This window comes from Oryza glaberrima, chromosome 2, assembly GCF_000147395.1.
Source record: "Oryza glaberrima chromosome 2, OglaRS2, whole genome shotgun sequence".
Classification (NCBI taxonomy): Eukaryota; Viridiplantae; Streptophyta; class Magnoliopsida; order Poales; family Poaceae; genus Oryza; species Oryza glaberrima.
In genome coordinates, this window is record NC_068327.1 from 28,191,663 (window position 1) to 28,219,430 (window position 27,768).

General features: G+C 44.1%; 3 protein-coding genes across 4 annotated transcripts; all 3 read right to left on the reverse strand.

Annotated features, from left to right (window-relative positions):
- Positions 1-8,056: 8,056 nt before the first annotated feature.
- Positions 8,057-10,486, reverse strand: LOC127763649 (uncharacterized). The gene is made up of 4 exons (XM_052288412.1): positions 9,711-10,486; positions 9,183-9,272; positions 8,675-8,742; positions 8,057-8,546 (listed from the first exon to the last, which is right to left on the reverse strand). Exons 1-4 carry the CDS (start codon positions 10,416-10,418, stop codon positions 8,393-8,395), a joined length of 1,020 nt encoding a protein of 339 aa, XP_052144372.1. The 5' UTR covers positions 10,419-10,486; the 3' UTR covers positions 8,057-8,392.
- Positions 10,487-10,884: 398 nt separating this feature from the next.
- LOC127763737 (monodehydroascorbate reductase 1, peroxisomal-like) lies at positions 10,885-18,361 on the reverse strand. The gene is given in 13 exon segments (XM_052288529.1): positions 10,885-11,717; positions 11,805-11,920; positions 12,012-12,231; positions 12,413-12,531; positions 12,788-12,868; positions 12,967-13,050; positions 14,569-15,121; positions 15,754-15,872; positions 16,006-16,225; positions 16,351-16,469; positions 16,743-16,823; positions 17,434-17,485; positions 18,076-18,361. Coding segments are annotated over 13 exon segments (2,613 nt in total). The 5' UTR covers positions 18,199-18,361; the 3' UTR covers positions 10,885-10,991.
- Positions 18,362-22,113: 3,752 nt separating this feature from the next.
- On the reverse strand, positions 22,114-25,951 carry LOC127761486 (dof zinc finger protein DOF3.1-like). 2 transcript variants are annotated; one of them, XM_052285785.1, is made up of 3 exons: positions 25,571-25,951; positions 25,335-25,430; positions 22,114-23,449 (listed from the first exon to the last, which is right to left on the reverse strand). In XM_052285785.1, exons 2-3 carry the CDS (start codon positions 25,386-25,388, stop codon positions 22,565-22,567), a joined length of 939 nt encoding a protein of 312 aa, XP_052141745.1. In that variant the 5' UTR covers positions 25,389-25,430; positions 25,571-25,951; the 3' UTR covers positions 22,114-22,564. The 2 variants fall into 2 exon arrangements, with proteins under 2 accessions (XP_052141745.1, XP_052141744.1); XM_052285784.1 differs by having other exon boundaries at positions 25,335-25,951.
- Between the last annotated feature and the right edge of the window lie 1,817 nt (positions 25,952-27,768).

Below are 27,768 nucleotides of genomic sequence, written 5' to 3' on the forward strand. Positions count from 1 at the left end.
CTTTAGCAGTTTTTTTTTTTTTGGGTTGCATCATATAGGAAAGATGCATGTGTAGAAACCATACTGTTCTAGCTATAGGGTAATTGTGAATTGGTATGTATAACAGTTATTAATTGGGGTCGTTCTTAGTTTTGCTAATTACAAATATTTGGTGAAACGAAAGAGAGATGAGATAAAACATCGTTACTATGATTAACGAGAACTCAACAACGATGCTTAGCCTTTATAAAATAGAAACTTGGTTGCATGAGGGTTGGATAAAGAAAAGAATAGTAATAAAAACATATTTTTTTCTGAGGCTAATGGTTAGAACCTTTGTTCTCTTAAATGTTGTATGGCATAATCTCTAAATAATTTTGTATAGATCTCTTTTAAGAGCTCATGCAGGACTCTAACATAGAAGTGATAAAAAGGTGGTAAGGCAAACATCATTGCTACGATTAACAACGGCTCATTAACGACATTTGGTCTTTATAAATAGAAACTTTATTACATTTGGTGGATATAAGGAGAAATTCGTAATAACAAATATTTTTGTGGATTCGGTTAGAGTTTGTTGTTTTCGTTGGTGTAAGGACATGGTCCTATATATTGACTCCCATCTCCCATGTGAAAAGGTTATTGTTAACGGGTACGTTGTCTACCAGTAAAAGAATAATTAGTCGTAAATATAAGCACCCGTGTAAATATATAAGATTTAAATCCAAGTGGACTGGTTCCACCACAATAAACCTATTCAATTAAGGTACACTTACTTCGTGTCCTGTTATTAGTTATATGCTAATTTTGTAGTTGTTGATAGCGTAAAAGGAATTAATCATCAAGAGGATAGCCTGCTACTCCTACTTCTATCTTCATAACCCCCACCCACCCACCCACCCACCCCTCCCACCCTCAAAAAAAATCCACTCCACAATAAATAGTCTTTCAAATATACCATCTCAAGACCATGGCAAGACGAGGCATTATTTAACACACCGTACCAGTAATATTTCAATTATACAATGGTCAAAAGTTAAAAAAAAAAAAACAAACCGAAATCAAGCGAACCAGAAGTCAATTCACACGATCATGCTTGGCTTTGACCCCTGCCACATACACCCAATTATTGGCGTCATAATCGCGTTATGATTGAATTTAGCGCGACTTAACACGCATTAAACAAAAGCGTACAGTACGTACTCGCCGGGCTAACACTCGCCCCCAAAATGTGGCGCCTCCGCGGTCCACGTGGCAGGGAACCGCACGTTGGAATCCGTGGCGCAGCAGCTGCTGGGGATCCCCTGTGCCGCCGCTGTTCTGCGCGTGTTGGTCAACACGACGCAGGCGTCAGCCAGCTTGTTGGGGGTGGACCGTGCACGTACACGGTACACTTGGACCAGCAAGGTAAGCACACGCCTCACATAATAAAAGTAGATGGAAAATTGAAGTGTACCTAGTAATTAAATATACGAGTACTTACATTTCTATTAATTACTAGGATGATTATCTATTTGATATGGTAGGGATATATTAAATGTTCTTTTAGCAATAAACTTGGTTGATAAACTACAACAAATGGTCTAAATAATGTGGCATACTAAAAGTTTTTCTAAGAAAACATATTTTTAAATACGTAAAGCAAACAATCTACGTAATAATGCGATAAAGTATGTAGGAACGAATCTACCATATAATAGGGGATAAGGGGACTCGAGCCCCCACTACCGGTGCTAGAAAGATGGGAGCCCCCACTGAACTTTCTCTAAAATTATTTGCTATACATATATAGGAAAGGGAGGTTTAAGTTTTTATAGTTTATTCAGCCCCACCTGCTATTTCTTTCTAGATCCGTCAATGAAAGTAGGTAAAAATTGTTCATAAGTATGGTTACATTTTACATGTATTTTTAGTCATTGATGCTTTCAAAGGAGAAGAACATAACACTATGCGCAGTGAAGTTACACTCTTAGATTCGGTAAATATTAATCTTTTGTTTCATTTTAAATGGCTTAGTTCCTTAAAAAATATTTTTATAGATTCTACATGCTTTAAATTATTTAGTTGGATATTCATAAGGAGTGACATATATAAGGGTTCGTCCTATAACCTCGAGTATTTTTATATATTTATTTTTGACTTATTCATCACGTGTCAGTTAATAGAGACCGAAGATGTAAATTATTTTTATTATTAAAAAGTTTCATTTCAACCTCATAATTAAGCAGATAATGCACGTCATTGCACGTACGATAATATGTGCGCTACAGTTAAGTTAATTTCATAGTCTTCGCGTAGGCCCTAGCAAACCTACAATATGCACCCCAAGTGGGCTGCAAATTTTCCATATAATATTCTGTTGGCTGGGTTCAGGAGCGATAGGCACGTACTTTCCATTCATTCATGCCCCGACTAATTCACACAAAAGCTGGTAAAAAGAATATAGTGACATATTTTAATAATGCAAAACTAACTTGTTATGTTACCAAAACTTTCGTACTCATGCACCCTGATTAGCTGATAATTCGAGAAGAGAGGTCAGACCGTATTCCTGAGATACAGAGATAGCACTGGGAAGCAAGGAAGAAGAGATCATTTATACATTGGTCCTAAGCTTCTTCTCTTTTTTTTTTTTGAGAACATTGGTCCTAAGCTAGGTATAGGTTGGGGATGCACCCTCTTGGTGTCCATTTGCTCCTCATTTTTTTTTACCATGTCTGCTAGAGCTGATGCTAACCGTAGGTCCAAATAGTGGTCATACCGGGAAGGATGGACTGTGCAGTGATGAACTCATAAATGCATGGCTCTATCATTAGGATGTAAACCATGATGTACACAAATTTTATTACATGAGTGTGATTACCATAGAAGTTAAGCAGATCAACATTTATCTTTGGTCTTCACTTTATACACTTACAGTTTTACTCATTCTCTATTCCATAAAAATAGCGGCTCGCCGTTTCGTTAAAAAAAAAAGGTGACACACTCTCAAAGTGTGTGGTGTGCATCTGCAGTAAGTTAACTGCATGTATGTTTATCATGTAATTGAAAAATATACTACTCTCTCCGTCCCAAAATATAAGCATCTAGGATGGGATAAGACATTTTCTAGTGCTACGAATCTGGACAGACTATATGTCTAGATTTGTAGTATTAGAAAATATCCAATTCGATCCTACGTTCTTATATTTTGGGACGGAGGGAATACTATAAAAGATAATAGTGATGGTGGTGGTTCTGTCATCAGCCCATCACGATTTTTACATGTTTTATAAATTAGTCATGATATATTTTATGATATTATGAAATAGTTTAATATTTGTTTGAATCAAGTAAATAATATATATTCAAACAAGTATGGGTATTTTACCTATAATAAAGTATCAGTATTTTGTTAGTTGGAAAAAAGAAGATAATGAGGCCGGTGAACTTCAAAGTTATCTCGTTCTTTTTCTTCAATTGACCAATCACATCATGTGATCAACTCATCATGTAAAGCGACGGTGTATATCTCGGCCAGTACTCATTTGTCAAACATGCTTCTAGGAAAATTCTCTCCACGTCTAAATCCTTTTCCACTAGTTAATTATACTCCCTTATAAAAGGCAGCATGTCTTTGCATACGGATCCAAAGATGAATAGACGTGAGAGAATCCGATTCTATACGATAAGCAGCTGAGGTAGCCATAGCTCATCCACGAACTCACTTCTTGTAGATCAAACACGTTGCTTTAGTTGTTGGCCCGGCTGAGGCAGCAGAGGAAAATATCACGGCCATCTGTGCACTGGATGCTCTACCCACGTACGCAAACAGAATGTTGATACGGCGGTATGTCTCTCTCTCTCTGTGTATCGACACTGTTGATATCTTCGTTTCTTTATTTCGGAGGAATCCGGTGGAGATAATTCGTTGTGAAATGACATATATATTTTGAGAGGAAAGATATGCGTAGAAGAAATCATACATGTCGTAAGCGAATTGAGAATATATCTTAACTAGTTGGAGTTCCAGCCAATAATAGAATCTAACTACTCGAGTTTAAATCTTAGACTCAACATGATTGTTTATATTTTTTTTCTTAGTATATGACTACACATGGTGTGTGGTTTAATTGTATCGATAATTTGAGATTATGGTGTGTGGTTTTATAGTGAAAAAATAAAGAAGATGAACATGATCGAGACTCCTATAAAAATGATTAATACAGATATCATGCTATTTTTCATGTGCAGCTAAAATGTGCAGCCGCCTATGGTGAAACTTGGAGTCGCCTTAGGCTTACGAACTGTCTAGGAAAATTAAGGAATGCTCACGAGCAATTGTCTTTTCGTCGGTGTAAATATCTTATTTCCGTATGTTATAAACCGCGAACAACTGAGGAAACGCTGGTATAAATGAGTGATGTATTCTTATACAAAACTAACAAACAGTTTTCATTAAATGACACATAAGAAACTTAAATTGGGATGGTTTTGTGCATCTCACATGATTTTCGGGACGATGTAGAGGCCGCCACCTAGCTACATAAGTTACAAGAGGTTGACTCATATATAATTAACAAACACTGTTATTTTTATTTAAGATATCATTATCCCAAATACAATAATAGGAGAAACTTACCTTGGGTGAACCTCATTTGGTCTTCTTATTATGGTAACAGAGTACCACATTTGTTAAATCTGAAGGGATCCTTTTGGTGGAAGGATATATGTTTGTAGCCTGATGAACTTGTTTACTGGCATTGCTAGATGTAATGTGGGTGATGGAGTTTCTTGTTCTTTTTGGTATGATGTATGGCAAGATGGACCTCCTTTATCATTTATGATGCCTAGGCTCTTTTCCTTTGTCCTGAGTCCTAATTCTTTTGTCAAGCAATCACTCTCAGCTCCTTTGGAAGACAATTTCTATTTACCTTTATCTCAAGAAGCCTTGCAAGAGTTCCAGGTACTTCAGGCTCAGTTGCAACATTTTAATTTGGAGCAAGAAAAGGACATTTGGACTTTTATTTAGGGAACCTTGAAATATAGTTCTCAGAAATTCTATGCCTTAATTTTTTGCACTTTGCAACCTCCCCAACAATATATATGGCTTTGGAATAGTAAAGTTACTTCAAAAGTGAAAGTTTTTGGTTGGCTGCTCCTGATGAATAGGCTAAATACTAAATTTATGCTTCATCATAAACATTGTACACCTCCAAATTGTGATCTGTGTTGTGTGCTCTGTCCTTCCCAACTTGTAGAAGATTTGCAGCATATGTTCTTCCAATGCCCCTTTTCGATCAGCTACTGGAACTCCCTGGGCATTTCATGGAATTCTACATTGTCTTTCAAAAAAAAAATATTATACTCCAAGCTACAGCTTCTTGAGTACTACGTACTTCATGTTAAACCTATGAACGCACACCCTACCCCTCCAGAACACTGAGCCGGTATATTTTTAGATTGATGAAGTCACCATGGGCGTCTCGCTGTCGACGGGTACGATGCCTATAACTGAAAGAATAATTAGCCATAAATACGAGCGCCTACGTCGAATCTAGGATTTAAATCCGAGTGAGCCGGTTCCACCACAAGAAACCTAACCAGCTCAACTATCGTTATATGTGTCATTCTGGACATTTATATTACCCATCGTTTCTTTGACCATTATCTTTTGTAATTACATATATATCAATTAAACATAAATTTTGAAGGTCCTACTTAATTAATCTTGACTAGTAATTATCTATTTACCCCCATATGTCGTCTAATAATCATCTTCGTCTCTTAACAATTTGGAAAGCGCCTTTTGTCGAAAAGACACCCTTGAAAAACCATTAGGATCATCACAGCCCACTCTCATGTTGCATACATAGCCTGAGTGTCTCGCACCCTCACCAACCAACAACCTACTAGCCAGTACATCCTAAGTTTCTTCATCACATTACTAGTACAAGCAGGGTGAAATAATTGAGGCAGGAGAGGAATATTAAGGACAGGCAGCAATTGGCAACAGGGTCTCTCACCCGGCAGTAAAGAAGGTCACCACTTAAACCCCCTCTGGCCATGCTCATGTGTTGTGCATGGCACATGTAGCATTGCATTGCTGAACCTATTTTGGAAGGCAAGCTTCGCCATTGCACCCTCTCCTTTGTTGGAGTGTGGTGTGGTAGTTTAGCTTTCCCCTTTTCAACACTAGACGCGCAGACAAGTAATGCTTGGCTTTGAAGAATAGCTAGGTATCCTAGGTGATTAGTTTGGAAAGGAAGAAAGCAATGCTGATCTATCAGCACCTAAAGATCTTGATAATAAAGGTAATCCAAGTAAGCATGCTCTAGGGGTGCTTGCTAGCTGAAAGCGCTAGTTGTCCATCTTTTATATATGTTATAGCTACATGCTATGCACTTGGATTACTGATGTCAACAATCAAGCGTGTTTATCTCATGTCATGCCGTTTTGTTTGACTAATTAAAGGCATACAAACTATATACAAGTGTTTTGCTAACTTAGCTAAGGAAACAAAACACTTACCGAATACAACACAATTCGTAGTTTACACTTACACCAATATAATTACTCTACCCATCTTAAAATATAAGGATTCCGTGTTTTGTTCTAAGTCAGACTATTTAAAATTTGATCAAATTTTGTACATAAAAGTATTAATATCTATCACATCAAATAAGTAAGCTATAAAAATTATATTTCATAATGATCTAATGATGCTCATTTGATGTCATAAGTATATCATTTTATTTTATAAATTTGGTTAACTCGAGAATAGTTTAACTTAAAACAAACATAAAATCTCTTACATTTTAGAATATATGGTGTATTTTTGTAAGCGTTTGTTTGGCATGTTCGAGATCCTGATTCTAGGTGACAAAAACATGAGAGAACAGAGAAATGCAGTCTGTCTGCTCACTGAAAAGTACAGTACATGGCTACATACACAGGATACACATCTTACATGCATGAGTACACACGTACTGATACGCTCCAATTAATAACGGTAGAGTTTCAAAAAAAATAACAATAACTGTAGCTCCAGCCTCCCACGACTGTCTGTGGACATGGAGCGTACGATACGAGTACCCCCGTCTGTCTCTCTCGTACAGCTAGAGTCTCACTTGAATTAATCCGACCAGCTTAACCCGCGCGCGAGCGGCCCAAATATGCCCCGGTCGCGTCGTGACGCGCTCTCCCCTGCAGCCTGCGCCTGCTGCTGTGCCACCGCCGCGCGCGCGGTCCCCCGCCCGGCCTCCTGCGCGCCCGCGACGCGACGATCCCGCCGAAGCGTACCCCGCCCATGCCATGCCCCACGAGGGCCATACGCGGACGACGCCGGGCTCACGCAGCAGCGGGCCAGCGGCCTACATTAATCACGTCGCGCGCCGCGATCGCGTACGCGCGCACACATGGGGTCATCGGTCTTGGGGTAAGGGGGTCGGAAAGAGTTTGCGTCGTGTGCGACGAGGAGTGCTTATTTGGTGGTAGGGGCGTCGTATGATGTCATGAAGATATGAGTAGTACGCCTGCCTCCTCCGCCACCGGCCACCACCACCACCAGCGCGCGCCCGTGGTCCAGCCGCGGCGCCCGCGCCCCGACTGTGATGAGGATGTCGCGTGCGCGTCATCCGTCGTGCGCGCGTTTGACTCGATCGGCCTGCGGGGACGGGAGGAGCGGGACGGACGCGCGTACTTGCTTTTTTCGCGGTACATCATCGAGGACGAACTGCTGGGTTTCCCTCCGGCACCACGCGGCCTTCGGCAATGCGGATCACGAGACGTGTCGGGCCGGCCCCCGGCCGGCCACACCACACTCCTCCTTACTACGGTGCTCCGCGCGCGCGCGGCGGGGCGAAATGTGTGCCAAGTGCGCCTCACCGGGCCGGGCTCCGGGACGCGACGGGGACAGCTAGCGTACAAATGGTGATGTGGGTGGAAAACTTGCCCCGCGACCGGGCGCGGGTTCGGCTCTGGCTCTCTCGATCTAGGCCACCACCAACAACATCGGATGCCCCTAATCCTTCATGGCTCAGCGCTCCATCCATCCAACCGGGCGCCGCCGGCCTGTACGTGCTGCAAAAAACCGGAACTCTGAATTTTATTCGACAGCAACGTGGTACGGGATGTAGTACATTTTTTTTCCTTATGACGTGATGGCGGATTACAGGTGTTCGTATACGATAAATCTCACGGAGTTTGCAAAGAATCCAAACGAATGACTGAACGAACGAGACAACACGAGGCCTACTTACTTTTGTAGTACTAGTGCTACTCACTACCACCACATACAGCTAGGCCACCCCCAACACAACACCACTTGGCACTTGCTTTCAAGAAACAAACATCAAGAACAGCAGAAGCAGGAGTATTATACAACAAAAACCACCAATGTATAGCCCAGTAACGCCTTGGAACGGATCAAAGTTCAGTTGGCGCCACCACCGGCTGCCTCCTTCTCCTCCGAGTTGACGTACGAGAGGAACCTCTGGAGCTGGCGGTTGTACGCGCACGGCCGCTCGACGTGCAGCAGATGGCCGGCCTTGGGGATGCCGTGAAGGAAGCACCCGTCGCCCAGCTGCCTGCACACATGCACGCACGATTCGCACAGATATCGTCAGGTTTCAGACTTTCAGTCATCATGCGCCGTGTTGATCTCTGAAAAAAAAAGGGAGAAACCGGTGCTGAATGAGAGAGAAGTGGTGCTTACTCTTTCATTTTCTTGGCGAGCTCTATGTCGAAGATCTTGTCCTCCTCGCCCCAGATCAGCATTATTTTCTGCAGCAGGAGTGGAGCAACTTGTCAAAGCAGGTGGCCCAAAATAGATCATTGTCAGCTAATCAACAACTCATGGGCCGTCCATAGTTGAGCTGGTTGTTATGGGCCGTCAAACTTAGGTTGAACTCATTTTTGGGCCCTAAGATGTGATGATGTTGTCATCTATATTTGCATTTCTGATGGTCTACTCTCACAGTCTCACTAGTCAACAGTTTTAGGTTCAGGCGTGCCAGTTTCATATCCGCATATCTACCATGACCAGTAGATATCAAAGGTTTGGTGAATAGATGTTTGCATTTGTCAGTCAACTCTTACTAGTCAATTGTTTTAGATTCAGGTGTGCTAATTTCGTATCTACTGCTATTAGTGTATCACAAGGTTGGTGAACAAAAAATGAGTAGATGTGGGTTGTTTGATTTAACAAAGGTTATTTTCTGTACCTGCTGGAAAGTAGGGATCTTGGCATCCATGTTGCTGGTTATGAGGCCTTGAAGCAGCTCCATCCTCTCCTTCCTGTTGTTGAACATCGCCTACTCATCACCAAACCAAGCCAAAAAAAAAAAAACATGTTATTAACCAACCAAATTTAAAACATACACAAACTAACACCTGAACACTAGTCCAATCATGAGTACTCCACTGTACTGCTCCATCCAGGCTCCATCCGTTCTAAAATACTTATAAAATTTAAAATTTATAACATAATATAAATATTTTGTACACTCACTTTCTTATCTCAACCAATAATAACATCTCTAGTTTAATTTCTGCATATACTTAGTCATCTTAATCGAGTGTAACCATTTCTCTGCCAATCTTAATTAGTTCATGCTAAAACTCCCAGAAATCATTATATTTTGGAAGGGATGGAAAAAGGGATGAATACAATTTTAAGATAAGATTTTTTTTCTATCAAGCAAGTAAATTAGAAATATGGCAAATGATAGCAGGGGCATGCTTAAATTTACCTTGAGATAGTCCTTGTAGAACCTGTCCGGGAACCACATCTTCTTGTACATGGAGATGGAAAGCAGCTGCTTGAGGCCCTTGAGCGTCTCCGGCATGAGCAGCTCGGCGGACGAGGTGGCGCCGAGGCGTGTCATGGTGGCGCTGTTCACCGCGTCCGTCATGGCCACCACCGACCCGGACACGGCCAGCGACCGCACCAGGTCGGGCCGCGTCTCCGCCAGCTTGAACGCCACCATGCCGCCGTAGCTGAACCCGACCACGTCGCACCGCGCCACGCCGAGCCGGGCGAGCGCCGCCGCCACGCACCGCGCCTGGAGCTCCGGCGACCGGTCGGCGCTGGCCGTGGCCGACTTGCCGAAGAAGAGCAGGTCGGGGATGTAGAGGTTGTACCGCGACACGAGCACGCCGAAGTTGAACTGCCACGTGACGATGCCCTCGGCGGCGAAGCCGTGGACGAGCACCACGTTGGGCCTCGACTCGGCGGCGCTCTTCTTCCTCTTCGCCGCCCCGGCCTTCTCGCCGTCGCCATCGACGCCGCCGTGCTCGACGACCGGCCTGATCGTGCCGGTCTTCTTGCTGACATGGTGCTTGGGCACCCAGATGTGCATGGTTGTGCCCGGCTCGATCTCGACGTCCACCGGCCGGAGCCCCGCCATCCTCATCAGCCGCTTCAGCAGCGGCTTCTGCGCCTCCACGAAGTTCACCATCGTTTGCCTCTCGCTCGATTGCACAGCAGACAGCACACTACTGCACTTTTTTGTCACTCTCACTTGCACTTGTGCATGCAGCTGCTCCAAGACTTCGAGCTGGGCTTGTATTAATAGAGGAGCAAGGGTCACCGGAAGCTGAGGTGCCTACAGCTAGCTACAGGAGGTGTAACGGCCGGCGATGGAGACGGGCAGGTGGGGTTTGGGTGGCGGAGGGCCCCACCGGCAGCGAGAGAGGATTGCGCGGGAGCAGCAGGCGGGTTCAGCGATCTACCGGAATAAGTCGCGGTAGCTTGGATTGGTGCAACTAACCGACCAGCATACCCTGACCCCGGCCGGCTGCACGACAAAAGTCCATTCTTTCGCGGTTTCACACGCATCGCACGTAGTACGACCATGGCAAATCCTCAACTGGGAGCAGAAAGTACAACGAAACAATCATCTTTTACACTGAACAATAGTACAATCGATGCGTGGATTGATTTGGACAGATTTTGCGTTGGGTTTGAACAAGTTTCAGCGTTTCATGGTTGATAGTACATGGGAGGAAATTGTTTAGGTGGTACAGATTTTTCAGAAGTCTCGCTTGAGCACGTACGGCGCCTGCCAGCCGTACCAGCAGGCGAAGGCGGCGATGGACACGGCCGCGGCGACGCCCACCGTGGCGTGCCATGCGCAGGTGGGCTTGCCGCCGCCGCCGGTGGCCTGGGTGGCGAACGCGAGGCCTCGCCTCTCGAGCTCCGCGACGTCGGCCACCGCGGCCCCGCGGCGGACGGCGGCCGCCACGGCCTCGTACTCCTGCCGGCTCCCGCCCTCGAGGAACGCGCCGGCGACGCGGCCGTCGCGGACCCAGTACGCGCCGAACTTGGGGGCGGCGCCGTCGCCGTCGCCGGGCGGCGCGAGGTCCCCGAAGTGCACGGCTTCCCCGGCGTTGTCGCCGTAGAACTGCCACGACAGCGAGAAGACCCTGGAGTAGAAGAATGGCAGGTAGTCGATGTGCCCCACCGATCCGGTGCCCTCCAGCATCGCCGCGACGGCGTGCCGCGCGGTCCGGCGCGCGCAGTCGACGTGCTCCAGCCGGCGGACGTCGCCGCCGAACAGCTTGACGGGGAACGCGGCCACGTCGCCCACGGCGTACACCGAGGCGTCGCTCGCCTGCATCCGTCCGTTCACCTTGATCCCGCCATTCTCCATGACCAGCTGGCCGTCGAACAGCCCGGTGTTCGCGCGGGCGCCGACGCCGACGACGACCATGTCGGCAGGAAGCCGCCTACCGTTTCCCAAGTTCACTGCAGTCACCTGTTCAAAATCACTCATACATGTTCAGTTCAATACTGGTAGTAGCATTCTGAATTTCAAACAAACTTATATGAAACGGATACAAACCTTTCCAGCTGATATCTGCATGGAAGTAACCGCAGCTTCTTTGACGAAATTAACTCCTCTTGAAGCGTAATAGCTCTCATAAAACTCAGCAATTTTCGGTGTAAAAAGACGACCCACTGCATTCAGAACACAAAACACACATCATTTATATTCATATCGAGATCCCCACAAAAATAAAATGTATACCGAATTCAATCAGAAACTTACTGCAGTGTTTTTCAGGGAAGACCATGGTAACTTTTATGTTGTTTGTGACCAATGCCGCTGCACATTCCATTCCTATGTATCCACCACCGACGACAACGGCATTTCCACCGGGACATGATCTCATTACACCGACTAATTTGTCTGCATCCTCCACATTGCGCAGATAGCAGACGTTCCTCGCATCTGAACCGCTCACTCCAAATTCTTCCAGCTTCACGGCCTACGTCAACAGAGAACCAGATCAAATTTGTCAAGAAATATATCTATTAGATTGAGTGTTCCAGTAAAACTCAAGATACTGGAGAATCCAAGAATGATAAGTTCGTTCAGAAATCAGAACTGAAGATGGACAGGATGAACCAGATTTTTTTTTTATGTTTTTTTTTTTTTTGGGTGCATACCCGAGCACCCGTGGCAACGATAAGAGTTTTATAGCTGATGGTTTCCCCACTGGATGTAAGCAATGTCTTCTGCCGCACATCAGCAGAAATAACCCTCGTTCCAAGAACAAGTACAATGCCTAGTCAAGTGAAAGATCATAGACAGGATTATCAGTGCTGAACATAAACTAGTGAATACGATTGACTTGATTGCTAGATCAAAGAAGAGGCAAAAATATCACATTTACCGATCCATCTATATTCTCAGTCGGTCGCTCAACTTAGTCTGATCGGTTTGATAGTATCAAATGATATGGCTCAATGTAAAATGTAAATCTAGACAGAAACGACATTCTGAACTAAACAATGCAGCATCAAACATTCAGAGGAGCCTACCGTGTTCGTTGTACCATTCTTCGGTAAGTAACTCATCCTTAGAACCAACGCAAGTATGAAATGCCGGTAGACGCGGCGCGTCTGAGGATAAAAGGAGTAAAATTATAAACAGTTTGAAGCAAATAAATGACAAACGACATGCAGAATTGCACATTCAAAGATCATGAAAATGTCGGTACCTTGTGGGAGCAAATAGCCTTTGCTTAATGCAGGACGCTCATAAGGAGCAAACTGTTAATAGTAGAGGGGGGGAAAGAAAGAAAAGTGGAACATGATTTTGATTAGGATTTTGCTGTACAATAAATTAAATCATACGGAGTAGTATGCAAATCAGGAGAAGAAAACGTACGTGCTCGTCGGAGATGATGCAGAGCTCCTGGCTGGATGCGCCGCCGTTGCGGCGGACGAACTCGAGCGCCGCGTAGCCGGCGGCCACGCCGCCGCCCAGGATCACGTACTCGAACGCGCGGCCCATCCGATGAACCGGTGATCACCGTCTCTACCTGCCTCTGCTTCCCTCGCTGCCGGCGGCGGCTCTCCTCCTCCATTGATGGGCTTAAGTATCCGACCAGATCGTGCCATGGTGGCCCCCGCCGATCCGGTTCTTGGCTTGCGCGGAGGAGAAAATGGCGGCAGCGGGAACGATGCGTTGCTCGCCTCCGCTGTTCACTCAGCGGGGCCCGGTCGTCCATGGCGATGCCATGTTATCTTCTTTCCCTCGCCATCAAGAAATGACTGCGCATGGATGGGCCGGCGCATTTGATTCGAGGGAGAAGGGAATCCTTCTCGATCAAGGTAAAGATCGCCATTTTGGTCTCGATGCTCTTGCAAATTGCAATTCTCTCTTAAATGTTGTTCTGGCTGCTGCTGACAGGAGCATCTGCTTGAACTCAGACCTGAAGGTAAAGATCGCCATAGTTGGTCTCCTCCTGCAAGTTGCAATACTCTCTTGTAAATTTTTTTTCTGGCTGCTGCTGACAGGAGCATCTGCTTGAACTCAGAGACCTGTTGATTAGAGATGCTAATAATTGATTTGCATGAACCCTGAAGGTTTAGTAAACTTAGATGATCCAGAAAATAATACGTAGCAAACACTTGCTCGTTCTTTTCTGATTATGGCCACCAGATTACCGTGGGTGGTAGCAAGCTTTCCAAGTTCTAAACGGTGGGGTTTTTGTCAAAGCTTTCTTCAACTTTTCTTATAGAACCTTTTGAAATCTTGTCAACTTTCTAATATTTAATCCATTCATTTTTTCTCTCTCTCGAATAATTGTCATAAACTCAATTTCATTTTTTTTTTGACTGAAAAAGGTAGAGAGGCTCTACCTTTTTCATTCATCATCAGTTAGCGGTTTAAAACAGCCAACAGGCAGTAGGAAAAAGAAGAGGTCCTCCAGATTTCATAACAGCATACCATTTCATTAAACAATATATATTATGGGATCTGTGTATTTGTTTACATTTGGTACAAAGATGATACTTTCATACAGATTGTACATGATTTTTTTTCTCTGATATAGGTTATACAGGACTTTTCTCTGAGTAACTTTAGTCCATCAGTTATGTAGGCACAGGAGACGATGAATTTGCAAAAGGAATGAGTCGCTCCCAGATTTTTCACCACCTACGGCGTTTCCTGCCGTACCAATAACCAAATGCAGCAATGGACGCAGCTGCAATGACACCAGCCGTTGCATGCCATACATATGTAGGCTTTTCACCAAGAGCAAGCCCACCATCAGGCAAGTCCTTCTGGCTTTCTTGAATGGCAAACATCAGACCTTGCTTTTCAAGTTCAGCAATGTTTATAACCTTAGCTTTATGCCGAACAACATTCGATATCGCCTCGTATTCTTCTCGACTTCCACCTTCAAGAAATGCACCCCTAATCCGGCTTTTATCAACCCAATAGGCACCAAACCTTGGGCTGCTGTTTGTGAAGTCTCCAAAGTGAACCACTTCTCCGGTATTGTTCCCATAGAATTGCCAGGATAATGTGAAGACCCTGGAGTAGAAGAATGGCAGGTAATCGATGTCCTTAGTTTTTGAAGGCTCCAGGATGGCTGCAACAGCATGTCTCGCTGTCCTGCGAGCTGAGTCAACATGCTCAAGCCGTCGTATAACACCATCAAAGAGCTTGATAGGGAAGGCAGCAACATCGCCAACGGCATATACAGAACCATCGCTTGTTAACATTTGTCCGTTTACCTTTATCCCACCTTGCTCCATCAACAGCTGACCTTCAAAAAGACCAGTGCTTGCACGGATGCCAATACCAACCACAACCATATCGGCAGGAAGGTGTTTACCATCTTTCAGGATTACTGAAGTCACCTGTGTATACACAGTAACATTCTTATTTCAACTGTCATTGTAGCTTTAAGTCTTTTATATCAGTAGACGATTCAATTTCACCAAACAGATTTAGACTTAAAAAATGAGCATTTTTTTACAATCCTTGAGGAGAGGGTGTTGTGTTGAGGCACTAGGACTAGGAAGTCCTGAAAATTAAGACAAAAGAGTGTGGTACCTCCCGATGCCTCCTTAAATATCTAAAGAAAACTTCAGAGTTAGAGCCAAAAGAGGTTGGCGTTGATTTTAATTTGGACACATTCAACTCAATACCAAAAGGAAACAATGGGTATTTTTTGAAGCTAAGCTCGTCATACTCATCGCTGTCACATCATGTCATTGAAAAATCAAACAAATTTTCTCAGGATTACCTTGCCTCCAATCAAAGGCAAGATACGAAAACCTAGCCTAACTATACCCATCACATATAGAACAGTTCCAGCCAAATCTAAGTCAATACTGAGGCCTAAGCGACAATAAATACAATAAAAATGTTGGATAAGCACCTCAAAGTTATATAACGATTTGCATTTGGAAATCAGAGGGAGTACTTGTTATACAAAGTACTTGTTATACTGCAAGGAGTCCAAACTTGTGTTGGGACAGAAACTCACCTTCCCTGTCGAATCTTTTTCAAAGGATGTAAGCACAGTTCCTTTGACAAAGGTAGCACCTTTTGAAGTGTAATAGTTCTCATAATATTCTGCAATTTTTGGTGTAAATAGACGGGCCACTGCAGAAAACACGCCATGATCAGATTTAAATGACTATGAGAAATCTTTACATCATATCTCGGGGATTCTGGATAACACAAATACTAGTTCAGAGTTCAGACAGTTTTAAGTGATATAGCATCTACTACTTACTGCAGTGGCTTTCAGGGAAGACCATGGTTACTTTTATCCTATTAGTAACCAATGCTGCTGCGCACTCCATTCCTATATAGCCACCACCAATGACGACAGCATTTCCACCAGGACATGATTTCATCACATTCACTAACTTATCCGCATCATCAAGATTGCGCAAATAACATATGTTCGAAGCATCTGATCCACTGATTCCAAACTCTTCCAGCTTCAAAGCCTACGTATGTACAGAAATACAATATAAGCAGGCAAAATGAATCAAATACAACATGCTAGATTTTTGTTCACAGTGATTGAAAGCAAGACAAGATGGGCTAAAATAAGTGTAAATAGATTCAATACCCGAGCACCGGTCGCAATGATAAGATTCTTATAGCTGATAGTTTCTCCAGTGGCTGTAAGCAATGTCTTCATCCTTACATCAGCGGTTATCACTTTTGTTCCAAGAACAAGTTCAATACCTAGTCAAGTTCACAATTAGTAGGTAGAATACGTATATGCACACTAAAGACATGAAGCAAGCAGATGTAAAATTATCTTCATAACTTGATAAAAGAACAGATAAAAGATCATATAGATAGTTCATTTAGTAAGTTGCTCCTCAAACCAAGACGGCCCAGACCTTTAACAGGTTCGATGTTTACATGGAAACCAAACTGTATCATTCAGCAGTAACTAATACTACATAAGATGAAAGGTAAACCAGTAAAAAAAAATCTTTTTAAAAAACCTACCATTTTCTTTGTACCATTTTGCTGTCAGTAATTCATCATTGGCACCAACGCAGGTATGAAATCCTGGAAGACGAGCGGCACCTGTAAATAGCACAGGGATTAATAACAGTTAGCAAGATTAACAATCTGAGCATCACACATGGGATATCTGTAGACACCTTGGTAAGCAGAAGCGTTCAAGCATAGTTGAACCAGTAGCATGAAGAATCAATACATGCTAAGATATTTTGGAAATGAAAACAAGGTTATTTACATCTGTCAACTATTTTTTCATCTGCTAGTAGTACTTACCAACTGTAAATTGAAGCAAAGATCATATTGTCTATTTTTTGACACTCAATTCTGCCAGTTCAATTTATTTTTATCATGCAACCTTGCATTGTAAACCTCAAATAGGCTTCTATGGTACACTTTTCTCAGAGTTCACATAGGTCTGTTAAGAAAAGGGAAAAGTGAACAGACTGTTGAAGATAGTGGTCCTATATGGGTAAACCAAAAACATATAGAGCAAACAGGACATGTGTGTTTCCCTGCTGTGGTTTTGAAGATGGATAGAACCATGGAAGACAAATAATCCATAGTTCCAACAGAACATCATTGGACTATTCTGCTTATATAATTATGCAGAATTTCAGACTACACACATGGTGTTCCAGTGGAATGCTCAGCTATAAGAAGTGTGTGGATGCACCTTCTGGGAGTAAATAGCCTTTGCTTAGTGCCGGACGTTCATAAGGAGCAACCTGGCAAGCATACAAAAAGAAAATATCACCACATGTGCATGCATCCACAGCAGAATCATAGAGCATTCAGCTGAGCAATAATTCTGAATTATGTTTTGCAAGAAAAGAATCACATCCCTATTCTCTAAAAATAGGTCCACATGAACATAAACATTCTTTTGTTCCCTTGGTCTGTGTCCCAAAATTCAGCTGACACACATCTTCAGGGACGAAACTTCCTTTCAGTTATTTTTGCAGTATTCACGCATTCTTTAGTTCATATCCAAGCAAGGATTGATGATCTTTATATCTATTGTTCATTCACTGTGAATCTGAAGGCCAGAATGATAAAATGTGAAATCGTTTCCTCTCCTCGTAAAAAGATAACTTTTTTTTTTATTTGCACAACTCGAGCGGCAACCCAAGCAACTCTTTCCTAGCATATCCAACTAAACAAAAACGGACCAAGCAATCCGAAACATTGCTAGAAGCAACAGTTCTACTACTAGTATCTACTCAGGCGGTCAAAACACAAGTTTTTTCTCTTTTTTTTCGAGGGAGAGGTATTAGACTCAGGGGAAGCAGCAGCAAAAGGAGGCGTCGTAATATACCGTCTCTTCGGAGATGATGCAGAGCTCGCCGCGGGAGTAGCCGCCGCGGCGGGCGAACTCGAGCGCCGCGTAGCCGGCGGCCACGCCGCCGCCGAGGATCACGTGCACGAACGCCCGCCCCATCCCTCCTCCTCCTCCTCCTCCTCTCCCCTCAGATGCGGGCCATACGCTGATACGCAGCTCGCTGACCTCTTTTCGGCTTTGCGGCTTGCGATTGCGAGCCGTGCAGTTCAGGGGGGGTTGGGTTGGATTGGGGAAGATGACGAATTGACGACGATATGCCTTGCGTTCCCCTGCCTGCCTGCCTGCGGGGCCCAGTCTAGTAGTTTGTTGCTATCCCCTCGCGAGCGATCCCGTGTGGTGTGGAGGGCGGGATTTCTTGGAGTATTTTAGTTTGGGATTTTGTTTTTGTGGATGAAGAATATGTGGAAGGAAGAGTTTTTATTTTTATTTTTTATTTGTTATATTTTCTGTGTTGGGGCGTGGAAGAAGCAAGAAGAAGATTGAAGTAAAACTTGTTTGGATTGAAGATAACGGTTGGTTGAATTTTTTTCCCAATAAAAAGCTCTAAAAACATTTACTTTTTTTATATAATAATTAATAAAGCGTGTAACAGGAATGCACAGATCCAGCATCAAATTGAACCACAACGTTTGGTTTATTCGTTTATTCTCAAGATGAGAGATTAGAGAGATTTATTTCATGCATATTGTCTTTTATACTAGTCATCAGCTTACCCACCCGAATTTTCAAAAATAAAGTGTTAAAGGTAAAAAAAAACCATCGGTTTACATTAGAGCAAAGCAAGGAGAGAATTTTTTTTTTATTTCAGGATTCTACTACTATCCTAACATCACATTTGAGGTGATTGGCCCAAAGAGTTACGTTTTGGACACACTTGGAGAGTAGCCTAGTTACATTTTATAGCTGATTGCGGAACACGATATCATACCGATGATTCCACAACCCCTAGAAGTATAGAAGGTAGAAAATCTGAAAGTACTTGACTGGAAGCCAACTTGGTGGTCGTAGGTTGCAAAGGTATTGCATCGAGGAGATGCTCGGTTGGATCCTGAATGATTCCACACATATTGTGAGGTGGAATTATTCTCTCTTATCTCTTTTCGAACGTTTATCGGCTCTCTCCATTTCATATTATTATAAGATGCTTTCATTTTTTCAACCATATTTTGAAAAAGAAAACATAGCAACATTATTTATACCAAATAAACATATTATCAAAATATATCCAGTGTTAGGTTTAATAAAACTAGGAGTTGCTAGATCTCTTTATAATAAGCTTCTTAAAACATGAAAAAGGGTGGAGTATGAATGAGTAGTTTCAAAATTTTAATCCATACAAATAATTGAGATATACAACCATACACACAAAAAAAAGATAAAATATCGATGTAATTGATTATCCATGTGTGTACTTCTAATTAGATGATCGGATTTTTAAAGTTTTGGCCAATTTTTATCTCAAAAGCCAAACCTTTTTTTTAACAGGAAGGAGCAAGGTTATAAATGGCTTTGGTACTCTGGGCTGTGCCGAATCTCTTAGGAAGATGACGGCCCATAACACGGATGCCAGGACGGCCCAATCGCGGTTCGCCGGATCGCTCGACGCGGCTCGCAGTCGAGGGCGAGATCGCCGGCCGCTCCAGAAGATTCTAGAACCCGCCGCAGAAGCCTCCACTGCTCTCGCCCGCGCTGTCCAATCTCCGTGTCCTGCCTCCTCCGCTCGTGCCGCCTCCACCCCTCCCACCGCCTAGCCGTCCGCGTCGTCGTGTGGTAACCTTACCCCCGTGGCTCTCCCCAATGCGCTCTTCTGCGCGGGCCGAGACGCCTGCCCCTGCGCGCTGCTCAGCACGTGCGCCATGCTCCCCTCATCTCCCACAGCCGCGCCGCCAGTTCGTGCCTGCGCTCCGGCCGCCCGACTCCCCTCGTGCATACGTACGCCAAAGTGCAGGGACATGACATGATTATGGGATTGATGGCTTTGGGCACGTAGCTGCTGCCTTGAAATTTCCAGCAAGGCTATCAGCATGCAGCAACTCTGTCATCCTCCAGGAAGGAGGTTGCGTTGTTTCAAAGCATATGCCTCAAGTTTGAGGTCTCAAATATATTTACGGTGTCATGCCAAATGCGGAGCGCATCAGACTGTCACCGTTAATCTCCTTTGCGGGCTGGTGAGCTGCAACTGCAAGAGCCGATATGGCAGAGTTGTCTAGCTTGCCAGTAGCCAATCGCAGGCAAATTTAGCACTGTTATTAGTACTATTTTGTTCTCAGCACCTGCGTATGCAAATTAAGCAGTTGATATTGCCCTTCTAGTGAAAATCTGATTGATTTTTTTTTTCGTGTAGGGAAATGCCACATGCCCTAGTACAGTTGCAAAATAGTGGTTCTCTTGAATTTTTCATGTATTTGATCAGCAGGTTGCAATTAATAGGTACTGACATCAGTCTACATCCCTGGCGTTGCATTATTTGCACATCTGATAAGTGCAGTCAAGAAATATATGATGCTTTTCCTAAAAAAGAATAACATGATGCAATAATACCAACTTTTCTATAGATCATCCCATAACCTTTTAGTCATTGTGTAATCCATCAGCACTATATTATCCTATAGCAAATATTGCCAACTCAAGCGAAATACGTCGTTGTCTTTTGGAGCTTTAGTAATGTCATCTGGTTGGCATTGTTCACGCAATGCTCTGTATCGTATAAAGCTTGAATTTCATAGATGTTATTTTAACTGATTTTTCTCTACGTATATCTGGTTGGCATTGTTCATGCAATGCTCTGTATCGTATAAAGCTTGAATTTCATAGATGTTATTTTAACTGATTTTTCTCTACGTATATTTTCAGGCTTCAGGATGTCTTTTTTGTCCTATTGAGTTAAAAGATTTCAGTATGCCTTGAACTATACCAAGTGACACTTTATCATACATCAGAGACCAACCAGCATATTGTTGTGCATATATATGCCGCCAAAAAACTGCTGCCCCTTGAATCCAACCTACAAAACACACGGCAAGAAGTTTAGGATCGCCATTTTGATATGTGTGTATATACTATGGTTCAACTATCTGGTAAGCGCCGTAGGCCTGTATCCCTGTACCTGTACGGTTGTACATATTGACCCATACCACCATATATATGAGGTGCTTCAGATATTGATCGCTTCAATTTACATGCTACAATATATAATTTGCAGGTACTCCAGACTAAAAGCAAAATATTTCCGGTATGAAAACTTATGAACTGAAGCAAAAGCCACGGAAATCCACAGGGCAAGGGGACTTTTGTGCTTCTGCAGTATTCAAGGTAAGTCTTCGACCACCGACCGACCAAGTAACCAGAATAGTGGGCCTCTCTAGTCATCTTTCTTGTCTGCCCATATATGCTGTGTTCAGTTCTCTGATGTTTCAAGGAACTACCGTATTTTGCATAATTTTCTCATGATGTAATATAGCTGGTCTTCACGAGAGTCATTTTTTGCGTTGGCAAGGGAGTACTGAACTACTGACTTATAAATCAATTTCTAGGAAATGTAATCTCGTTTCTTGTATGTCACCTAAATAGTCAAAAAAATATACCTTTTTTTCACAATATAGATTAATATGAATTGTATCGCCTTAAAAATATGCAAACCCAAATTTAACTTCTATAAGTTACAACAAAAGAAACAAACTAAACTGAAAAAAGTTATAGTGTATAGTCATAGTTATATTTGTTATAATTTGTAGAAATTAAATTCGAACTTGTATGTTTTTGAAGTGATATATTTCATATTAACAAATATTTAGGTGACATGAGAAAAAAACGAGGGACATCCCCTCCAAAAAAACGAGGGACATCCCCTCAAGATAGAACACCTGACTTTTTAGTTATATGGTAGCAGAGTTCATCAGCATGTTGCATCGTGTCAATCTGGTAGAACAGTCCTTTTTGCTACTGTTACTGTAAAGCTAGCGTTGAGGCTAGCTAGAAAACATTTGCCAAGAGGAAAAAATAATCTCGCATTGAACCATTTGTCTATGCCTATGCCAGATACTACATAGTTCTTTCTTCTGCCATGCGTGATCTTTTTCCCCTTAATTTCCCACTCAACCTAGATAAAACATTTATGAATATGACCACATGTGTAGAACAAACTTATAATCTCTAGCAAGCCAGCATCGTGTTTAACAGAACCATGCACGACAATATGCATGAGCTGGAACAACAGCAGAACATCACCAGGACTTGGAATAGTTGGGAAATACAAAGACAAAACGACGAAAATAAGCAGGAGATTACCATGCATGAGAAGATGGAAAACAGCAGCAAAGAAATTAAAGCCAAACAATTCTACGTAGTCATACTTTGTTAATGCTATTAGCAAACCGCTAATCCTTTCCTTCTTGCACAGATTGCAGCGGCTCGCGGCGTTCGATCACGTGTCCTTCGCATTGCATGCATGCTAGCTTGCTTCGCCTCAGATGGCAGCGGAGGAGCCATGGTGATGGTGCCCGCCGCCGATCATGCCGCTCCACAGTCCCAGCCCGCCCAGCGAGCTAATGGAGCTCTCCGGCGCCGCCGTGCGGCTCGCCTCGCCGCACCACTCGAGCGACAGCAGCCTCTCCGCCGCCACCGGCTTCACCTCGACGGCGTCGTGCTCCGCCCGCCCCGCGCCGAACGGCAGCGCCAGGTGATCGCCGAGCCCTGCCGCGTACCGGAGCGCGCTCAGCGCATGGTACTCCGCGACGCCGCCGCCGCCGCCGCCAATGCCCATCATGCCAGCACCCATGAACTGCGCCTCCGAGACACCAGCGCTCTCCAGCGCCGCCACGGGGGAGCCGCCGCCACCGGAGCCGGCGAAGACGGGGTCGTACTGCTTCCAGTCAAATAGTCCAAGGCTGCAGAGCGGGTCGGCCGCGGTGGCCGCCGGCGGCGGCGGCGGCGCAAGATGATGCTGCATCCCGGAGAAGGACAGGTGGAGTCCGGTCTCCATGTGGCGGCCTTGCAGCGCCGCCGCCACCGCCACCGCGGGCTGGGCGTGGGCGGCGGCCTTCTTGGGCGGCGCGCGCTTGTTCTTGCGGCAGCCGCCGCCGACGGGGACGTTCCGGAGCGAGCCGCCCTTGGTCCAGTAGCGGCGGCACGTCTTGCAGAAGTAGCGCGGCTGCGAGAGGCTGTAGTTGTTGTAGTAGCAGAACTTGGTGTGCGTCGACTCGCACCGCGGGCACTTGAGCGGCTGGTCGTGCTGGGGGCGAAGCCGGCGGTCGGCCGCCGCCGCCGCCGCCTGCATCGGCGCCCGCGGGCACGCGATCAGCTCCGCCGACGGCGACGACGACCCCATCCCGTGCTCCTCGGGGACGATGCCCTGAAAGCAAAGCAAAACAAGCACACCACACCATGTCACCTATCCATCAGAGAACGTGATCGGTAATCATCAGCGGTGACAAAGTCTGACAGAGAGAATGGAAGCCTCGTAATGCGCGAAAGGGTTTCGTCGTCGTCGTGGGCTGGTCCCATGCATGAATGCATGGTGGTGGATGATGTCTAGGGTTTCTCACTCTGTGAGCTACGAGACCAGCACAAAGTACAAACTGCAAAGATGGATATAGCTTATGATGGAGGCATCAAGTTTGGATTAAAGCTTAGATCTGGGCTCGATCCTAGGGCAGAGACCGTACTTTTGCACTCGCATCGATCTCACTTGGGTCTGTTGCTCAGCTAGTAGTTTTAGCTACTTGCTGTTCTTCTTTACATCACGTGCTAAAGTTACAACAAATATATGTTATTTTTGCATTCATGATAGGGCCCAAATGTACTTGTCTTGATCTCTTAATCATGTTCCATGAATTTGATATGGTTTATACATGTACACTTGATGCATGGTGAGATACTCCCAACAACAGTAGCATGCATGCGTTTGAGCTTAATTAAATTAGTTCTTCAGCAACAGTGCTTATGTACAGTACTAATAGACCTTGCAAGGTAAAGTTAAAATCTCTGTTTATAATAAATAGTGATTAACATAGATCTCTTCTTGTACATTTGCGCATGCTACCTTATTATTTCTGTTTAGTTTGTTCCTCGGATTTATAGCTGTTGAATAGATCGATGCAGTCATGCATGAAGCTAGCTTAGCCATGTTCTAAAGTTAAAGTAAAATTTAACAGATCATATATGATCAAACCGTACTTGTTTGAATCTCTTTTAGCCAATGTTGTTGCTTTTGCTTGCAGAGTGCCAGAATCTTTCAGGTCAGACACTTTCCACAGTTTCTCGAAATGGATATCAATGTCAGTTGGCACATATACTCTAGATTTTCCACTATTATTTTGCTAGTTTTTTTTTCATCTGGAGTTTTATGCATGCAATAGATTTGTTATGGATGTATCTATGGACGCATTTATATTCAAGAGTATTATTCGCATATTACATAGATTAATCATGAAGTGTTCCAAATTAAATTAAGCAACAAAATTGAATTGACAGCCAACAGTGTTTTAAGTTTTAACTCAAGGGAAAAGATGCCAGATCGGTTGTATCATCTTTGTGGAACAAAAGAAAAGGAATGGAAACACAAAACAAGGCCGTCGAGTAAATATAATTCGTTAAAACAACGGATATAAAACAGTCAAACAACACGTGTGGAACGAATGAACAAAGTTAGCTACCCTGATCGAAACAGCCATTTTTTACAAGATGTTTAATTCCATATACCGTGCCCTTCATATATACAGAAAATAACACCAGAAATCTGTTAATTTTTCACAAGTTTTGTATTATGATCGATTTATCAAAATTCAAATGGAATATTGGGGTATGCTTAAAGATCAGCCTAGTTAATCATCTGTATCAAATGAGCTAGGAGTTAGCGCTGCAGATCTAAATCTTGATCGGTTCCTTTTTTTTTCTTAATTCCTGTTCTGCGCATCGATCTAACACAGTAGCATTTGATCAATTAATTAAAAGTTTTTCTCCTACGGAATAGCTATAGGCATGCATGGCCATGGATATGGATTTACGTCGTTGCAAATTAACCAGCAACATACCAACGCATCCGAGCAAGTAAAAATCCTAACAAGATCAGAAAGCAAATGCAATTAAACCTTTCCTTTTAAGGACATGGAGAGGCAGCCAATAAATACATATGCACAAGAATTTTGCAGCTAGCTATTCTAGCACATGCACGCGAGATTGCATCAGATGCAAAATTAAGTGTTTGCGAGATCATCGTGGTATATATGCATGCGTACCTTGAGCCAGTCGGAGTCCATGCAGATATGCATCGGGGAAGCTCCTGCCATCATCGATTACTCGCTGATCTTAATCAGTTTCTTTGTCTTGCTGTTCTTCCAAATTAATGAAAGTACGTGTTAAGCCAGAAAACCTAGCTATTTGCCGATAGACACTCCTGATGAAAGTACTACTTTTGCTAGCTAACTAACACTGCTCCATGAAGTACTAGGATTGTCGACGAATCAAAGGATACAGACAGAGCGTGATTGATCAGGACAGGAATTAAGAGGTCTGAACTGATCGATAGATCTAGCTAAGTAGCTAGGAATAAGAACAAACAAGGACGATGAGAAGAAGAAAGGGATCAAGATCAGAAGCTAGATAGCCATGGATCGATCGAGCTGCTGGATAATGGAGTAGGAGTGGAGGTAGGAGGGGAAGAGAAGAGGAGCTAACTAGCTAATCAGTCGATGTGGTGTGGGGGTTGTTGGTGATCGACTCGGTGGTGGTGGTGGGAGATGTGAACGAGGGAGATGTGAATAAGAAGGGGAGGGAAAGCTGCATGGCCAACGGCGGAAGAGAGAGATGGAGAGAGAGACCACCAGTTCACTGCTCGTCCGTCCTCGCAGCGTGCCGGGCGCTTGGCCTATACATATCGACTGCTGGTGGTGGTGTCACGGCAGCTGGGCTGGCCCACACTGTCGGGCATACGCATCCCCCACCGTATGAGAAGACGAAGAAATCTGCGTGGGGACGCGGCGCGGTTGAGGCTGATCGGCCACGGCCCCTGCCTAGCTAACGCGCGCGCGCGACGTAGCTTAGCTCGTCGGCTTCCCAGTCCGCGAGACGGGTGTGAGGCCCACGCGCGCGGCTGGCTCGCGCGGCTCTCGCACCCCGAGGCGGCCGGCCGGCCGTTGGCCTACGTATGCATCCAGTGGTGGTGAGTGGTGTGACTGGTGTTGCAACCGCGCGCGAGGTAGGGAGTAGTATACGCGTGCGTGACCGATGCTTTGGCTGGCTGGCTGGCTGGCCGACCGACCGGCCGGCCGCGGCTGCGTGCCGGGCGGTGGTCCAAGTTTATGGCTGCTGGGTGCTAGCTGGAGCAGCGCCGGCGCGCGCGCGTTTCCCAGGTGAAAAATACGGAGCGCGGCGCAGTAAATTCTGCCGATTTCAACGGTGGAGTGGTCCGTTCGTTCCGCGGCGGGGCCTCTCGGTTAAAAATCGCACGGTTTGTTGAATTGTTGATCGATTGAGCAAATTTTTCAAGTTATAATGCGTCAGATAATGTACTGACTGTCATTATCTAAAAAAAAGATAATGTACTGACGATGAGCGGGGAGTAGATGGCATGCGCCGCATCTGGCGTGCAGTGTGGGATGGCTAATGTCAATCGGCTGCTCGACCGAGCCGAGCCGATACTTTGGTCAAACTTTTGCATGTATGTACACACTGTATGGTAGTCTCACCTCGTAATCTTTATTTACGATGCTATATAGAGTACTGTATAGCTTAGTTAAGAGGCCAACGTGGCAGGTATACATGCGTGGCCATGACGACACCAGAGCCACGTGGAATATTTTGGTCCTCGTGATAAAGGAGAGATGAGAAAACCGAAAGCTCACTCCAATTGGGCCCCATGTAATGTTCTTCTTGACCCAATCGATCGACCGGGCCCCTCTCCTCTTCCTCCTTTTTTTTTTTACTTCGTCGTATTATTTTCCCCAACCTGCTCAAAATACACGACGAAAAAACTGGTCGAAAAGGTACTGTGTTGACAAAGACGGTGCTCCAAAGATAGGCACTGTTATCACTCTCTTTCCTAGCCATTCCTTTCATTTGTTTTTAACCAAATAGCTACTTGTGCTAAAACAACCAAACATTTAGAAAACAATTTACAAAAGTGAGGAGAAAAAAAGGCGCTAAAGGCCGCTGTTCAGTTTATCACCAACGTGGGGTCGTCAAAATAAACAACAAAATTATCCAGTATTCCAATGTGAAAGTGTTCCGCCTCAAGATTCTAGTACTCCACTAGTAAGTTTTTTTCCCCATACTGCTGATGCTCAATACTACTAGTACGAGATTTCATGCTAGTACTCCATTTGCCATCACTATCAGATGTATCAGTAAAAAAATGAATTTTTAACTTTAAATTTGAAGTTAATTTTAGATTTTCTTATTGTATTTTATTTTTTTAGCTTTACTTTTAGATCATTAATAACACATATATAAATGTTTTATTTATAAATTATTTTTCATTTGCAAATATATCATTTCAGTTTTTCCTTCAATATGTCAAGTGTGCACTATCCATCTCAACTAGTACCAGAAATTACAGAGCATGAGAAAAGGAAAGTGTGCCCTATCCATTTCAGGGAGCTTGCTCAGCAACACTGTAGTAATCGTACAGCACTGTAATTTGTTTTTACTGTAAAAGTACGGCAATACGGATTC

What these genes read in the sequence shown, in the direction of transcription:
- LOC127763649 (XM_052288412.1), bottom strand. Translation starts at nt 10,418, where the DNA reads ATGGTGAACTTCGTGGAGGCGCAGAAGCCGCTGCTGAAGCGGCTGATG. An exon ending in AGATCCCTACTTTCCAGCAG is followed by an intron (nt 8,743 to 9,182) that starts GTACAGAAAATA and finishes CTCCTGCTGCAG; the next exon opens with AAAATAATGCTGATCTGGGG. An exon ending in CTCGCCAAGAAAATGAAAGA is followed by an intron (nt 8,547 to 8,674) that starts GTAAGCACCACT and finishes GCATGTGTGCAG; the next exon opens with GCAGCTGGGCGACGGGTGCT.
- LOC127761486 (XM_052285785.1), bottom strand. Translation starts at nt 25,388, where the DNA reads ATGATGGCAGGAGCTTCCCCGATGCATATCTGCATGGACTCCGACTGG. An exon ending in TGGACTCCGACTGGCTCAAG is followed by an intron (nt 23,450 to 25,334) that starts GTACGCATGCAT and finishes CTTTGCTTTCAG; the next exon opens with GGCATCGTCCCCGAGGAGCA.